Source organism: Xiphophorus maculatus, chromosome 6 (assembly GCF_002775205.1).
Source record: "Xiphophorus maculatus strain JP 163 A chromosome 6, X_maculatus-5.0-male, whole genome shotgun sequence".
NCBI lineage: Eukaryota > Metazoa > Chordata > Actinopteri > Cyprinodontiformes > Poeciliidae > Xiphophorus > Xiphophorus maculatus.
In genome coordinates, this window is record NC_036448.1 from 24,135,719 (window position 1) to 24,152,817 (window position 17,099).

The 17,099-nt window shown below is 35.9% G+C and overlaps 2 protein-coding genes across 4 annotated transcripts; one reads left to right on the forward strand and one right to left on the reverse strand.

Annotated features, from left to right (window-relative positions):
- Nucleotides 1–1,511: 1,511 nt before the first annotated feature.
- On the reverse strand, nt 1,512–11,065 carry LOC111608789. 2 transcript variants are annotated; one of them, XM_023334891.1, is made up of 6 exons: nt 10,996–11,065; nt 8,570–9,286; nt 5,869–5,939; nt 4,640–4,945; nt 3,677–3,819; nt 1,512–3,227 (listed from the first exon to the last, which is right to left on the reverse strand). In XM_023334891.1, the coding sequence occupies exons 2-6, from the start codon at nt 8,650–8,652 to the stop codon at nt 3,159–3,161; spliced, it is 672 nt and encodes a 223-aa protein (XP_023190659.1). In that variant the 5' UTR covers nt 8,653–9,286; nt 10,996–11,065; the 3' UTR covers nt 1,512–3,158. The 2 variants fall into 2 exon arrangements, with proteins under 2 accessions (XP_023190659.1, XP_023190660.1); XM_023334892.1 differs by lacking the exon at nt 10,996–11,065 and adding an exon at nt 10,966–10,986.
- A 2,015-nt stretch (nt 11,066–13,080) lies between these two features.
- LOC111608941 lies at nt 13,081–16,706 on the forward strand. 2 transcript variants are annotated; one of them, XM_023335564.1, is made up of 6 exons: nt 13,081–13,331; nt 14,075–14,380; nt 14,648–14,926; nt 15,162–15,257; nt 15,960–16,006; nt 16,348–16,706. In XM_023335564.1, exons 1-6 carry the CDS (start codon nt 13,271–13,273, stop codon nt 16,348–16,350), a joined length of 792 nt encoding a protein of 263 aa, XP_023191332.1. In that variant the 5' UTR covers nt 13,081–13,270; the 3' UTR covers nt 16,351–16,706. The 2 variants fall into 2 exon arrangements, with proteins under 2 accessions (XP_023191332.1, XP_023191333.1); XM_023335565.1 differs by lacking the exon at nt 14,075–14,380 and having other exon boundaries at nt 13,086–13,331.
- The last annotated feature ends 393 nt before the right edge of the window (nt 16,707–17,099 follow it).

Below are 17,099 nucleotides of genomic sequence, written 5' to 3' on the forward strand. Positions count from 1 at the left end.
TAAAAAAAGTAGATTATTGAAGGTCATTTAAATTTAATATGCAAATTACTTTAATTCATTACAGTGTTAAACTTGGCACAAGCTTGTGTCCCATTTAAATTAAACATAATTATGTTTTCACATTATGTAGGACATAAATTAAATGTCCTATAAACATGGTAACATGTTCAAAATGGAAAAACAAACTAGATAAACATTGAAAACTACATAAAAAACCCCAGAACAAATCAACTATGTACTGTATATACAGGAAATGCAATAAAAAGTTGCATTAAATACTTAAATAACATTACAATTTATATGTTTGCAACAATATTTGTACTGTATTTTCACTTCATGAATTAAAATAACTGTATTCTAGTTTAAGAAATAAATGGTAACTCAGAATTATACACCTTTAAAAATCCTAGGTGGTTTTATATGTTTATACATTCTCAACTTCTTTCTACAGAAAACTGGTTGAAAATGAATCTATTAATGTTTGTTTGTGTAAGCTGGAGATGGAACTGCATATGAAAACAAAACCTTTATTAACCATTTAGAAAACCAAAACAAACAAAAATATCAGATGACTTGGTTACATGTGAAAATAACTCAAAAATTGTCCAAATTACAGTTTCTTTCTTTTCCTTCCTACAGAAAGTTTCTCTTATTTATATCTTAGAGTCCAGATGGAAAGTCCATTTTTAATCTGTTTTGTTTTTGCATTTTGCACACACGTTTATGGTGCATTTTTAATCTAAAGGAAAAGATATAGAACTTCAGAAATTTCACCAACAAGATATTAACATGCATGTAAAACCCTTACAAAAATATTATATTATTGCAGAAAGGCTTTCAGCATGAACCATCTAGAACATTATTGCAAGAAACTGCAAAAGACAATTGAAAAAAATCCTGAAATCCTTTGGAAAAAGCTCAGTTTTAAAATAAAATGTAAGTAAAGCTAAACTATTTGCACTTATATACAAATGAAGGAAATGCTTTTAACTTTTGGTTTTATAAAAAGTTTAAAACGTTTTCCCACTCCAAACATTATGTGCAAAACTAGGAATCTTTTTTAGCATAAAACTGGACGATATACTGAATGCTTCTTACTTTCTTCTTCCTCTTGGTGGCCCTGAACTTCTTTGGGAAAACGTCTGTGTTTCAGAAAGCTTTATTCACCTCGGCTGATCGGTTTGTAATTTTTGGTTTTGGAAATTAGAAAGCTGCAGCAGTAATGTATCAATTGTTGACAATGTGGTGTCTTTTTTAACTTTATATTTCTGTGTTTTTATGATGTAAAGCACTTTGAACTGCCTTGTTGCTGAAAAGTGCTGTACCAGGGGTTTTCAAAGTATGAAAGGGTGAGCCCCCCTCCAAGGAGCACAATGCCTGCTGCGCCCCCCCCCCCCCCCCCCAATAATCAACCCACACACAAACAAATGCCACTACAAAACACCTTCTAATTGCTTTTATTTTATCTGAATGAAATTTAACACATGAACATTTCAAAACATTTCCTCCTATTTTAATTATTTTATCAGGGCCTTTGTATGGCAAATACGCCCTTTTTTCATTTTTCTAATAAGAACAACCCCAAACTCATTTTTCAACCGTTTTCTCAAACAAACGTTACATCTGAGATTCTGAGTTTAATGTTTGAGATACCAACAGTGTTTTCACATCTTAACAACATTTTGATCAGATCTTTGGAACACATGTGTAAATGTTGCACATTTCCTTGAAATTAAAAAATAAATCAAAAACCTAAACAGTTGCAAAATCGTGGAGCTCTTTTTGTGGCTCATCTAAACAATTTATCTCGAGCTAAAAGAGCCTGCAGTATGAAAGAGCGGAGGCATTCAAAGGAAAAAACAATTACGCAGGCTATACGCAAGACAGCGTATATATCTTTTCCGGTTTATTTTTTCCCTCGCACCGCGCCTCCCCTAAAGTGCTCTGGCGCCCCCTAGGGGAGGCGCGCCTCACACTTTGAAAACCGCCATGCTATACAAATAAACTTGCTGCTTGTCTTTGACGTTTCTCCCAGCGTTTGTAGCGCTGTGTCCTGTTTGGCATCAGCGACACCGGCCCTCCATGGTTCCGGTCAGATCGGTGATGTCAGTACCGCAGGCCGTGTAGCTCCTGTTAGCATCTCAAAGAGCGTCCAGCTCTACCCGTCTCAGCGGAATTTTTAGCTCGTTAAGGTAACGATCACCTGTTAGAGCCTTCCTTAGTTCTGCTGGTATAAATGGCTCAAAGTGTTGTGGAGAAATGTCCAGGGTCCAGATTAGGTTACCCAGGGTTTCCCCCCGTGTATTATAGGCCTGGCGGCCCGCCATGCTTTACTGCCCCGCCGCCAGGCTAAGCGGTCACTTCAGGAACACTGCAAAAGCATGGAGCCAAAACAATTGAGCTAAGATAGGCTACACCCTCACCTGTACAGCGCCGTGTCGTGATTGTCTGATTGGTCTGAAACTGTCGCCATCAAATGCACTTGAACATCAAATTTCGTTTCATCTAGTTCGCTCCTAGACTGGCCATTTCTTCCTGACCAACTCCGCTCGAATAAAATCTCGCTTCCAGCACGGTCTCCTTTCTCCCCTTTACTTGAAATGCTTCCGGTTGGTTTTCCTAAGGGCCAATCAGCAAATAGAAGGAGACGCTGTGAATGAAGACATCGATTTTCTGCGCTGTTTTAGAATTGTAGTCTGTAGTTTTAGCAATAGGAAAGGAGGAAGTGAACAAAATCGTTCAGTCCATGTTGGCCACACTTCCAAATATTAAATTAACGTTAAAATTAACAGCAGCCTCGTTCAGATCGGATCTCATCTATTCGCTGTGGAGGACGGTTATCTACAGTGCAGGTTGTTTCCAGTAAGCTTCATAGCGTCGAACTAGCACGTTGCATACATCAAAGGAAAACGTTCAAATTTAAATCCTCAACACAGGAAGCAATAGTTTAGGTTTTCTCTGCGCCACCACAACACCCCACCTGTAACCTGAAGTTACAGGAAAACTAATTCTGCTGTTCACAAGTTGTGGAGAGAGCACTGTAGTGCAGCACAGAGTGACATGCTGTTTTTTTCTCTGCAGCTTTAAACAGGTGAATCTGCATCATTTTCCTCGATGTTGTGAGGATCTCTGTTGTCTTGGGTAGGTAGTAGAAGAATCTAAACAATTGGAGAATTTGTTCCAGAGTTTGCAGAGAAGACTACGGCTTCAGTCTGGTCTTGACATTTCTGGGAACAGAAATGTTAAAGTTAACAACAGTCAGTGGCAGCATTGCTAACTAGATTTTCTACATCAGGACAATTCTAGTTCTAAGGGAGAAGCAACACATTTAAACCACTTTAGTTAATGTTATAAAATACACTGACTAATAATATTTAGATTTTAAAATGTGAAACAAGGACTGATTTCCTCTAATGAAGCTGTTTACTACTCTGACTTTATGTGTTTAATTAAAATTCAAACATAAAAACCTTAAAATAAACCTTGTTTTAGGTGCTGGACTAGTTTCTATAAACACACATGAAAAGATTGAAAATGCTGAACCAAAAATCTCTGAGATCAAATCCGTTCTAAGATGCTGTCATAAAAAACTGATCAATTTAAACATCAAACCTACACAGGTTGGAAGTGGTTAGAAGAAGGTAATATTTATATTGTATTAAATAGATGGACTTACCTTCTTTAAACAGCACCAAAGTCCAACAGCAGCAACGATGGCAAGAACAGCAAGAACAGCAAGAGGAACAGCAATAGCAGCAGGAACAGCAATAGCAGCAGGAGAAACAGCAGGAACAGCAACTGTGGAAACCGTATTTTGGTCTGAAAAGATAAAATAAGACAATATAAGAGAATATATCCAACATGATTTGTCGTCCTGATCCAACAAACTTGATGCCAAAGGCTGAATAATCTCCTCAGGATGCAGGCAAGTTCTACAGGGTCCTACTGATAACATACTTATTGGATTTAATTGTGCAAAAGCAGAAACAGATTTAAACTTTTAGAGATGTCTAGAGTTTATTAACATCTCAGTTCTAATTTGATCTGTAAACCTCTGGTAGAGAACAGGAAGCTGCTTTATTAAGCAACAATATGATTTCCAGCTGGTTGAACCAAAATGCTCTTAAATCCTCGTTTGCTGCGTTTCCATTACAAATATGTGCAAATCTTTGTTGGTATTCAGCTAATGTCAAAAAATATTAAATAAAAAAATGAAATTAAAATTATGTGAATGAGTTTGTTCAAGCAACAAGTAATTAAAAATCATGACAGAGTCGGATGTAAACAGATACATGAGATTATATTCATAATTCAGCCATCAGAGGAAACGTCGGCATCTTATTCAGGTCTTCAGGTATATATACAATGTTTTGGGGAAATTGTAATGAAAATTTCCAAAAGAGCTACAAAGTCAACACGTTCAGATGACAGACGGTGTTTTATGAATTGTGTGATGCTGTCAGAGCTCTGATGGAGCCAGATGGACATTGTGGGGAAAAACAAAAACAAATCAAGAGAAGCTTTAAAGACATTAAGCAACATTAACTTTAACAGCCCTGTTCTGCAGATTACAGGTAAGGAGTTTACATTTCTAAGCAGTTCTTTACAATGTGCATAACATAAATGTTGAAAAACCTACCTGCAAATGTGACGTTGAAGCACATCACTGCATCATTATGTTTATCTCCTATCACCTTTGCACAAAATAATCCACTGTCTGATGTCTGTGGACTCAGAAACGTCAGCGTTGTTGGTCCAGCAATCTTCACTTTTCCATCGAAAAGCTGCTCCAATTTTGTTTTTCCATACGAATAATATGTTCCTATGGTCCTATTTAAATGATCAAACCATAAAACCGTAGAATCATTAGGAAGCTTTTTTACAGGGAAACTAATATTTGATTCTTTTCCAGTTGGAAGAAACTTTTGGATCATCTCAGTGAGACCTGTTGAAACACAACAAATTAATTTTAGGCAAAACAGAAAACAACCAAATTAACTTAAATTAACTTGACTTAAAAAAAATCATATGAAAACATTTTCTGTTTTTGTTTTTTGAGTTAAACTTTAATGCTTCATGAAATAAATTTTAATGTGAGACAATGATGATTTGGCTGTGAAATGATGATTTAATAATAAAGTTCTGTAAACAAACCCGACCCGGTTTAAACTTTTAATTCCCCCTTAATATAATAACTACTTTGCCATCGTTGGTGGCAAGAAATGGCCTTAAGCAATGCAATAATTGTACATGTCTGTTTTCTGTCACTGTGGAGGGATTCTGGTCCACTCTTCATTTATTTCAGCCACATTTAAGGTTTTTCAAGCAACAACAGCCTGTTTAATATCATCTTGCAGTATCTCAAACAAAATAGAAATATTTTGTCCCACAGAGGGATTGACTGAAAAATTAGGTAACTGCAACATCACACAAAAGTTATTAAAGTGTTAAAAACAAGATATAAACACAAGATTTACAACAATAATACTGAATTTGATTTGATTTCTGTTAGTCTAGTGCAGAAATCATATTACAGACTCTAATTAAGGAAATTATTAAGGACTCGGCACCTAAAACGCCCTCATTTTGGTTTGTTTTAGATCTAGAATCCAACTAATTGTCTTCAAAGTTATGAAACACATTTTGTTTTAATTTTTAGATTTAGGTCTCAGGTAACATAACTTTCAAGGAGTTATGTTAGATAGAAACAAAAACTGTTTTTAATTACTTTGATCCATTTTAGTCTGTTACGAGTTATTTACTGTAACAAATAAGTATTTAGTTACTGTCATTGGCAGCTGATTTTAGAAACTGGACTAAGTTGGTGTAAGCTTAAAAAATTATACATTAAAATAATTCATCTGTTACCTTGAATTTGTCCAAAGAACAGCAGAAGAAGCGGTAGCAGGTTGATGGGTTTCATTTCGCCCCAGAAAATCCTGATAGATTAAAAGACATGTCTGAGTGATGAGACAAAAATATTTCATCATTCACTTAAACAACCAAGAGATAAAACAGCAGTGGGTCCAATACTTGTTTACCTAATTTACAGTGGGTTGCAAAAGTATTTACACCCCATGAACATTTCCATATGTTGTCACAACTTTTATTCGAAGACAGACAGACACAGACAGACAGATCTTCCTTTGCGGGGACTTTCCGTTCATTTCTACTGCCAGGACTCAGTTCACACCTTGGTCCGAAACCTTTTAATATTACAATTATTTAAAATATTTAATATAACTTAAAAATTCAATAGATAATAATGTGTCTCATGTAATAGCATGAATGACCACTTTTTTGTGCGTCAGTCACAAAGCAAGACATGAATTTACATTTGTTTCTCAGGAGTGTTTGATTCGGAGTCAATTCTCCTCCGGCAGAATTTACAGAACTGCTGGCCGAAATCAGCGTTCATAAATCGGATCCACCTTGAGCCAGACGCCGCTTACTCCGCGGAGCTCGAGTATCAAACATCCAACGTGAAACGAACTTCACTGCGGTCGTAAACGTCCAGTTTTGGACTTGAGAAAACGAGAAATGTCGCCGTCCGGTGGCACCGTCTGAACGGGAAAACGGGGAAAGGGGACCGAATACGGGAAAAATAATGACACGGCGAGAAAGAGGAGTAGAAAAAACGGTAGATTTCCGGCCAAAACGGGAGACTTGACCGGGAAAATTATTCCCGCAATCAATCATGGTACACGCATAGAAAACCCTAATTACATCAAAATGAACCAGAAACTACGACATACTTATTATATCTACAGTACGACAGACGAGCTGACATTTCCCGACTTAACCAAGCAACAATTGTGACTGAAGTCATCTTACCTGGTTTGAAAACACCTGTTTAAATGAACGCCGCTGCTTCCCGGTTCTGTTCGAACCTGCTAGAGCCTGAAGTTTTGGGCTTAGCCAATGGGCTTCGGTTCAGCTCATGACAGGGCGTCCATAAATGGTGGCGGGAAATGAAGCAACTATGTCGGATTTGAATGTGAATTATTAAGGTTTAAACGTTGTTAATGATTTACAATTAAAAATACCTTCAGATCTTATTGAATCACCGTCTGTATCTTACTAAGAAGTTATCATGGAGCCCATTTCACAGGAAAAATCCATTAAATATGTTATCCAACCGAATTATTTACTTTCCAGTCCTTTTGTAAAGATTAAAACTTCCCAAAATAGACCCTATTTTATTTGAAATTAATTCTATTTATATCTCAAAAAATAAAAACATTGAGTTCAAAGTGCATCTTTGCACTTGTTTGCATTTAAATGCTTATCTTAAAATGACAATAGATGTCACTTTATTTCCCAAACAGTCTTTAGTGCTTTACAGTATTTCTACCCTGGAATTACTTCATTAAAATAAATAATCACATCAACAAATCTTTCATATAGATATGATACACTTTATTTTTCAGTTTTTTGCTGAAGTTTCAGCTACACATTATGTTTAAGGCTTAAATATTTTAATAGTAGGTTAGCTGTTAAGGCAAATTAAAGCAAATTCAGGGTGCTTCCCACAAAAATAAGAAATACAATAAAAAATGTAATATTCATTTAAATTATCACATTACCATACATACATTTTGTTTGTAACAACAAGCAACAGTTCTGCTGCTTTTTACAGCAGAACTGCAGTAAATATTGCACCGATTGCAGTTTTCTGGCCGATCGCCAATCTTTTAAAAAAAGCTTAACCTGCCGATTCCGATTTTGACCGATTTTTTTGTCTGAAATGTTGCTCAATGTAGCAAGAAAGTTGTTCAGTTGGCAACAGAGGGGTAACATGGTGGGCCGGTCTGCCAGTCAAACCTTTATCACTGGAGAGCAAAAGAGAATAGTGGTAGATTCTTAGACCTTTGCCAAGCTAGATAAGGTCGGTGAATAAGATCGACTTCACATGTAAAAATCGGCCGATCACTGATCTCCCAAAATTAAGGAAATCGGTGCAGATAAATCAGTGTACCCCTAGTAAATATAGTTTTCAGTTAAGATTTAAACACACCAACAGTTTCTACTGATCTCAGGTTTTCAGGGAGAATAGAAACTAATGGCTGCTGCCTTCTGTTTTGAAGAATCGTGGAGAACCAAGACACAGTACATCTAAAGAAATTAGAATATTGCATAAAAGTTTCACTCATTTCAGAAAGTGAAACTCACATTATATAGAATTATAATTTTGATGATTATGACTTACAGATAATAAAAACCCCAAATTTAGTAGAAAAATATAATTAATGGAAACTTCTGGCATCACATCCTAATCAGCTAATTAACTCAGAACACCTTTAAACGTCTCTCACTCAGTAGGCTACACCATCATGGCGAAAACTGCTGACTGCACAGAGTCAACGGCTCCCAAAGAGCCACAAAAGGTCATTGCTGGAGAAACTGATCAATGCCAGAGTTCAGCCTTCAAGCATATTGACAGAAAGGGGAAGGAAGAAGTGTACATCTGCAGCAGGAAGAACTGCAGCCCTGAGAGCTTTGTGCTAGACAAGGGCTACAAATCTCACATTCCCTGTGTTAAGCCACCCAGAGACATCAATCGTCTTACCTGGCGAAGGTGAAAAGGAGCTGAACTGTTGAGGTTTGGTCCATTGGTCCTTTCTTCACTGGAGAGAAAACTCTGCATTTCATTTTGTAATCAGGGTATCAGGGTCTGAAGAACGGAGAAGCACAGCGTCCATGTTGGTTGAAGTACAGAGTGAAGCTTGAGGTGCCATGTTGTCTCCTGGTTCTGGTCCACTGGGTTTCCTGAAGTCCAGTTTATGCAGAAAATTCTAGAGCGCTTCACGATTCCCTCTGCTGACAAACTGGATGAAGATGCTGGTTTTATTTTCCAGCAGGACTTGGTACCGACCCACACCGCCAAAGGTACCAAATCTGGTTCAGTGTCCATGGAGAACCTGTTCTTGACTGGCCAGCAAATTTCCCTGACCTTTAACCCCATGGAGAATCCATTTAGTGTAAGATGAGGTTCTGTCTGAGCTAACTGGACTTCTGGTTTAGTCTGTTGCATTGAAGAAGGAACTGAACTGAAAGGTAAACTGAAGTAGTTCAGGAATCTCATCAGGATCCATCTTTGATGTTAAGGTTTTCCAGTCCCATTGGGAAGAGATCCCTGGATCTGACCAAGATCCCACTTCAAGTACCATCCATCCCTCCTGGCCCAGGAACCCCTGTTGTCCCCCAGGTGGCGCTCCAGTACTGGTTGAGGAGGAACATCTGGGGATGTTTCACTCCTGGACCTTTCATCTCCGCAGTTTGACGTCTGGAAATAAAAAGAAAATGGATGGATTAACTCTAAATATGAGTCATTGTTAGTGACGACATTAGCTGCGTTTACAAATGTGTGTAAATCTTTGTCTATAGTCCACTAAAGCTGAAAAAAACACAACTTCTCAATTACAGCGTTTCCATAAGAAATGAAATCAAAATTACACGTGAAAAAGTTTGCTCACGCCTTAAGTCATTAAAAATAATGGCAGCGACAGACGTAAACACATGACATTTATAGTTCAGTCATGGCGCTCATCATCTATCAGCCAATCAGAGGAAACCTCAGCGTCTTATTCAGGTGTTGGAGCGACAAGCCCCGCCTACTTGGGAGCGGCTACTTATGCGGCATTTTAGGGAAAATGTAGTCGGCGATTTACAGGAGTGCTATTGATTCAAAACGTTAAAATGACACAAATTTTAACTAATATTCTGTGCTTGAAAAAACTAAAATAAACCATCATGTACGTCGTTTCCGCCAGTAGTAGCATCCAGTTGTTGATCATGTGATGCAAAAATAAAAGAACAAAATCTTTTTTTGTGCAAGCTTATTTTTGTAATTTAATTTTGCACAATTTTACAGATGATGGAAAAGCAGCTATTGTTGATTCGTTTAACACCTCTGATGCTGGGAGACAAAAGGAACACTAATAATGTTTTAGCTGCAACAAAATTGACCCATGAGGTTATAAATATATTCTAAAAAAATGAAAACATTAAATATTAAACAAGGTAATACTTAACTTACTGTCCAAAGACATTAGTATAAGTGTTTAACTGCGTTTGTAATGTTTTACATGTTTTTTGTGTGTTCTGTACAGCACTTTAGTCCCTTTGGTAAATTAAAGTGCTTCATAAATAAAGCTGGATTGGATTTGGCCATTTCTTTATTAGTCCTGCAGATGGCGCTGTTATTCTATCTAACAGAGCCCTGCTTTGCTACAGCAGTGATTTTTGCCATTTCACACATTTCATTTCGTGGATACCCTCAAAGGAGATAAAACCACTCATTTAGAAAACTACTTATTAAAACAACTGGTAAAAATTAGGACTTTTTCTGCATTCGAGTTTTCTTATAGTTAAATAATGTTTCACATCTTTTCACATTAATATAATTTAGCTGTACACAGATAAACACTGATCTGATCATATTTAAGCACATAGCTGTTGTGTTAAAGTTCTATGTGACCCTGGAGACCGTTTCAGAAAGTTAGGTTAGCGATAAAACAAAAAGTTCATGGGTACTGCAGTGTAGGTACGTTCATATTCAAAGTTTCGGTTTCAGAAAGACAACTGAATCAGTAGTAACCCTGATTCAAGTTACTACTGCATCTTTCTCCATGCACCATTTGAACAAAGTCTATTCTACATAAATATATCTTTGCTTTTCTCTTGTATCTACACTCAGGTTGTACGATTACAGTTTTATCTCGCCTTTGCTTGCAGCAGACACCATAAAAATAGCTAAAAAGGAGAAAAGTAAAGGATTGTAGTCAAGTTTAACCCATACATTTACAAAATGTTCACTGAGAGCCTTTAACACAAATATAAAACAAAATGCATTACGTTTCTTTTAAATAAAATAAAACAGATTAATGTTAACAAAAGTGTTCAGCATAAGTTTAAATATAAATAAACCAATGATTGAATGAAAAAATTCATTACAAAACATACCTATACATGTTCGTACTATAAGTTTTATACCTCATTCTGTTTTCAAGTGGCGATTTTAAAATTTCCCTCCCAATTCTTCAGGATGCCTCTCTGTCTCTTTGCAGGAACAGAAATGCAGCATGAAAAAGGCGCAAACGCCCCTAACATGGAGGCACTACCAATCGATGCCAGAAGAGGCTTACTAGCTGATCGCTGATTTACAGATCGCAATTTCCTTGAAGAAAATGACAAATAGGCTACATATAAAATTATAACTTTTCAACTTTTTACTGCATTTACATTGTTTAAGCTTATTGTAACTATTATGAATTAATATTAACCCTTTTTACTAGCAATTCGTATTACAATAGTTACTTTCAACTCTGAGGTGGTTGTTGGCAACTGCTGAAAGTAAATCACGTAATTTGTAATCCAACTTCATTACTTTTGTGGCCAGCAGGGGGAGATCTTTTTAAACAAGATGCACCAGCACACAGAATAGTAGACAATATTTTACTAAACAATTTCCTTAAAACATTTTTTTTAAAGAAAGAAAAAAAAACTGGCTTCAGACCCAAAAAAGGGATCGTGTGAAGTAAGGACAATTTCAATTATTCCAGAACAAACAAACAAAAAAATGCAATGCAAAAGAAATTAGTAAATCAAAACAAGAAAGCAAACATTAGTAATTTAAATAAACAAATACAAACTGTAAAAGAAAACACTTAAAGCGATGACACAACTTGTCGTTGTCCAATTTCAAATGCCTTTCAACAGGGCCAGAGGAGTCATGTCCCGTCGCTGATTGGTGGGCGTTTTAGGCGCCCACCAATCAGCGGTGCGCTTCTGGCTGCACCTGGTAGCGGAGTGGAGAGCGTGGGACACCATCCCACCACACTTTCAAATAAAAACAAATAATTATCAGTAAAGATAATAAGTAACTTTCGGGATTGCAGTTGTACTTTATATGGACCAGGGCAGATTGATTTAAATGTGTAGAGGAAGGATTTAAAAGCAAATGTTCACTTTAAGTTTAGATCAAACAAGCAGTGAAGTTAAAGATTTTAAAAATGTTTCACATTTAGCTCTTTGAGTAGCAGTGTTGAAAAGTGTTGTTTGCTCTAAACCAATTTAGAAAATGCTCTATTTGTGAATGGACAAGCAATTGAAGTATCGGTGCAATGATGTTTTTATGACTTATGCATTCATTAATTAAATTTTTTATTCAATGAAAACACCACAATTGCAAAATTATGTTGTTGTTTTTTATGTTAGCAGAAAATAGACAAAGATTTCCCCATATTTGTAATGGAAACTCAGCTATTGTTTGGTTCTGGAGCAGACTAGAAGACCTGAGGCAGGGGTGTCAAACTCCAGTCCTCGAGGGCCGCAGTCCTGCTACCTTTAGATGTGCCTCTGCTGCACCACACCTGAACAGAATAATTAGATCATTAAGGCTCTGGAGAATTGATCTACACAAGGAGGAGGTCATTAAGTCATTTCATTCCAGTGTTTTGTACCTGTGGCACATCTAAAAACTGCAGGACTGCGGCCCTCGAGGCCTGGAGTTTGACACCCCTGCCTGAGAGGTCTAAACGGTTGATACAGAAGCAGATATTTAATGTATTTTGGTGCAAAACCTTTCAGTTATTTATAAACTAACAGAAGTATCTTAAAATCTATGAGCTACAGGAAGTGTAAGGGTTTTAAAACTGGAGTGTAGAGAGTTTTCAGTTCCCTCTAAGTCAGGAGTCTCAAACTCCAGTCCTCGAGGGCCGCAGTCCTGCTACCTTTAGATGTGCCTCTGCTGCACCACACCTGAACAGAATAATTAGGTCATTAAGGCTCTGGAAAACTGCACAAGGAGGAGGTGATGAAGCCATTTCATTCCAGTGTTTTGTACCTGTGGCACATCTAAAAACTGCAGGACTGCAGCCCTCGAGGACTGGAGTTTGAGACCCCTGCTCTAAGTCCTAAAGGTTCGAACTAAATGTCCTTAATTTCTACTAGTAGTTTGGGAAAATATGAAGCAGTGATCAGAAAGTCCAATATGCATCTTTTATTTTGCTTAGTGTGTTTTCATATTTTGGAAGTTCATTGCAGATGTTTGCGCTGTTAAAATCTCCAAAAACAACAATAAGACAGGATGGATGTTTTTCCTTTATGATCTGTTGTCTTGAAGAAACCTTTTCTCCTGAGATGTTCCTCATGGAAACTGTTTGGAAAAGAATAGAGTCAAGAAGAACAACAGGTTCGTATATGAACCTGTAAGTTCATATAGGAAGTTATCACTTCCTACATGAATCTTCCTCATGCGATGTGAGAAATGGCGCAGATTCTCACACTTCTTTTTCATCTGTTTCTAATCTACACACTTCAAATTCAAGGTAAATTCTGTTTTTTCTCGGTTTGTTTTTTACATTTGAAAGTTTTGAGCATTTTCTTTTCGTTCTAAATTAATCCTGTCACAGATCTGGTATATCACTGTAAACGTGTCGATCTCATGAAACAAAAGCTGGAAGGAAGAAGGTTCAGTTCAGTAAGATAAGAAATATTTAAAGATTTAAAATGTCAAACTTTAGTTCACTTTTATTCTCACTGAAACCCTTCCATGTTCACTAATTCACAAACTACAGAAATTAAACTTAAATTACAAAACTTTTCTGTAGAAATTAGAATTACTACCCTTTAATCAAGTCAGATGATCTTCTTTTAACTCATTATAATTATTAAAATTATCGCCACAGTATTTTATCGTCATCACTTTGTTTTACTAACTCTGTTCAATTTATCTTATTTATTTATTATTTTTTCTATGAACAATCTCTGACTGTGTTTTAGTCTTGGTTTGGTCAGGTTAGATTGTGAAGTTAGTTTGAACTTTTTATACTTTCAAATGATGGAATATTTGAATATTTATATACCCATCAGCGACATACAGACAATATTTATTTAAAAAATAATAATGACGCTGACATTATAACTGTATGTAAAGTATTAATAAACTCTTTTTTAGATGAACAATACTGACATTTTAGGAATACACCTCAGTCTGTTCTGTCTAATGTACTTGACAACTTTGTACTGATCTCAGTTTAGTTTGAATTTTATTTTGTTTTTAATTTTTCAGGTTCCTCTGCAGTGACTGATGTATTTGTGAAAACTGGAGATGATCTTATTCTTAATCTCACAGAAGCTGAAATTCCACCAAATTCTCGCTTTTGGTTATGGCAATTTAAAGATGATCCACTGGTAGAGTTTTCACTTGGTTCCCAACCAAATATTGTTAACAATCACTTTGGAAAAGTTGAAGTTATAGAAAAAAGTCACAGTGTGAAATTAAAGGATCTACAGAAGTCACACAGTGGTATTTATACTGCAAAGGTAGTATCACCTAAAGAGCAAATACTGGCTCAATACAACGTTACAGTTCAAGGTAAGTTGTTTCATATTTCATATTTCATATTTCAGTGTATATTATAAGTAGTTACATGCGAAGTTGAAACACCAAAACCTGACCTACAGCGTGACCTCTCTTTGTTTTTATAACCTTTATTGATCCATAGTCATAAACACAACAAGCTAAAATAAAGTGTTGTAAGAATAATTTTGTCCTTTGAATTACATTTTTTGTTGGATTCTGGCCTCTCTTTGCATTTTTTTCTAATATTCTAAAACTTCTCAAATCTATTTCCTCCCTCAGATCCAGTGTCTCCAGTTGATCTCACCTTTACCTGCTCATCCAGCTCCTCCTCCTATAACCTGACAGCGACCTGCAGGACAGACGATGTTTCCATCAGCATCTCTCTGAGATGTGATTATTTAACCTGCAACCAGGAAGAAGCAGAGAGAAGATCGGTCACCAAATCTGGTTCTTCTCTTCATATCTACAAGTTGAGAGAGTCGGTTGTCTGTAGCCATAGCAACCAGGTCAGCAAGGTTGAATCCAAAGTAAAGATTGAGACTCACTGCACTGAACTTGGTAAGATTACATGGCAAAAAAATAACATTTTAGTTTCAACCAAGACATAAAACTGATAGAAGATGTTTGTTCACTTATTTTAAAGCAAAGCAATTTTGTTTTTAATGTTTAATTGATTAAATTAGAGAACATGAGTTTTTAAAAGCTTATAAATGAAGAACTCCGGTCATTATGTTTAATTTATTTATTTTAAGTTAATATGTTAACATTTCACATATTTTTGTTCTCTTTACAGCTAAAAAGAGAAACATTACAATTATTAACATCACAAGAATAATCCTGGCTGCATTACTGGTTGTAGTTTTCATCTTAACCGTCGTTATAAGAAAATGTAAGTCTTAGTTTATTTATTTATTTCTATAATATAACAACAGTATAATAATGTAGATTCCAGTTTAGAACAGAAGAAGGATCAGAATAAGTTCCTGATTTGATTTTTGTAACTTTTGTCTAATTTCTAGCCATGGATAATTTACTGATCCTAAAAACAGAAAATGTTTATGCTTTTTAAACGGGATTGCAATGTGATTGACTAAAGAAAATATTTTTTAAAACCTGACTTTAAGTGATCTGAAACACATTAAATGATTGTTTATAATCCATAAGTTGATTTTAATTAATTAGAAAAAAATTAAGAATGAAAATCAGAGATGTTAGTTTAAAATTTTTGAAGTTTTCTGAATCTGCAGATCATCATCCAGGCTCTGTGAGCTTCTTTTATTTTCTGTGTAGGACTCTTAACTCTTTATTTATTGCAATGTTCTGAATAAACTGGGAGATTTAGTTCTCAATTATTGCTGCTTTAGTTCACAAAGCTGATGATTTTATTTATTTTCTAAAATGCATTCTCTGTATTTTTATGTAGCTTTTTAAGATCTAATAGTTCGAAAACTGATTTTATTTTTATTCATCAACCAAATAAATTATGTTTTGCAGTTTGTTTTAGCAGCAGTCAAGACAAAAAGAGAAATTCTGTATTTTTATTACACATTAATAAAACTCACGACAAACTAAATTTTTCTTTGTGTTCAAGGTAAAAGGAAAACCAAACCAGAGGAAATGATGTACGAGTTTCCAGAGGTGAGCAGCAAGTTTTATCTCTAAAGACCAGCTGGACAATTTGGAGGTTTAAACTAATTAATGTATATTTTGTTATTGAAATAAAGTTTATAATTACAACTCTGCAGAAAAATTACTTGTTAAAATTTTTGCACAAAGATTCATTATGTTCAGCAGTCTGCCTCACTTATGTTTTTGTTTCATCATCAGTGAATCTCCATCATGTCTGGTCATCGTGATTCTGCTTCTTTCTGCTGTTCTAAACTCCTAATGCAAACTTAATGTTGCATGAGCTCATAATTACTAACATGTAATGTGAAGTGTGTCTGAATACCGACATGTTTAAACTTCTTTTCATGCAGTGACACCAGGTGAACCAGACAAGCAGAATCCTGTAGCAGGTTCTGCAGACGGGTCGTTCTGACTCATGAAGTTTCTAACATCGGAGGGACTGGAAACACCTCCGAACAAACGGAGGAAACCTGTTCACCGTCTCATAAATATAAATATAATGCTTTTGTAAAACTGTAAATATGCTTTGTGACAAAGAGGATCCATGATGTCCAAGTTAAAATATCTAACAAGTTTGAGCGTCATGAATGTTAAACATGGATTCCCAGTGACATCTGCTGGGTGAGTAGAGAAATTACTGAGGAAATAAAGTGACCCACATTTTAAAAAGTACAAGATTATTATTAATACCCAATAAAATATTTAATTTGTTTTCATGTCTTTTAATGTTTTCTATTCTTATCTATCCTTTGTGTTGTTGATAAGGTGATTTTCATGTTTCTCCACGCAGAAAATAAAATATAATTGACAGATGTTTAATTGTTCTGCTTGTGAGATTTACACAGATTTACACAGATTTACACAGTGATCTAGACGAGAAACAAAATAACGCATGGAAATATTTTTAGCGGATTCAGGAAGCATTTTGTGACGAATAGATCTTTGAAACAGAAGGAAATGACTGGCGACCTGTCCAGGGTGACCCTTCTTCTCTCACCCATTGACCTCTGTAGATATTGGCACCAGCACCCCTCACGGTTCTGTAGAGACAAACATGTTGGATGGATGGATGGATGGATGGATGGAAATGACTCGTTTGACT

Excerpts from the sequence above, each read along its gene's own strand:
- LOC111608789 (XM_023334891.1), bottom strand. The coding sequence starts at position 8,652 with ATGAAATGCAGAGTTTTCTCTCCAGTGAAGAAAGGACCAATGGACCAA. Across the intron at positions 4,946-5,868 it reads GTTCTTTGGACAAATTCAAG|GTCTCACTGAGATGATCCAA; the intron begins GTAACAGATGAA and ends GTGTTTCAACAG. Across the intron at positions 3,820-4,639 it reads CTTCAACGTCACATTTGCAG|ACCAAAATACGGTTTCCACA; the intron begins GTAGGTTTTTCA and ends TTATCTTTTCAG.
- LOC111608941 (XM_023335564.1), top strand. The coding sequence starts at position 13,271 with ATGGCGCAGATTCTCACACTTCTTTTTCATCTGTTTCTAATCTACACA. Across the intron at positions 13,332-14,074 it reads CTACACACTTCAAATTCAAG|GTTCCTCTGCAGTGACTGAT; the intron begins GTAAATTCTGTT and ends TTAATTTTTCAG. Across the intron at positions 15,258-15,959 it reads AACCGTCGTTATAAGAAAAT|GTAAAAGGAAAACCAAACCA; the intron begins GTAAGTCTTAGT and ends TTTGTGTTCAAG.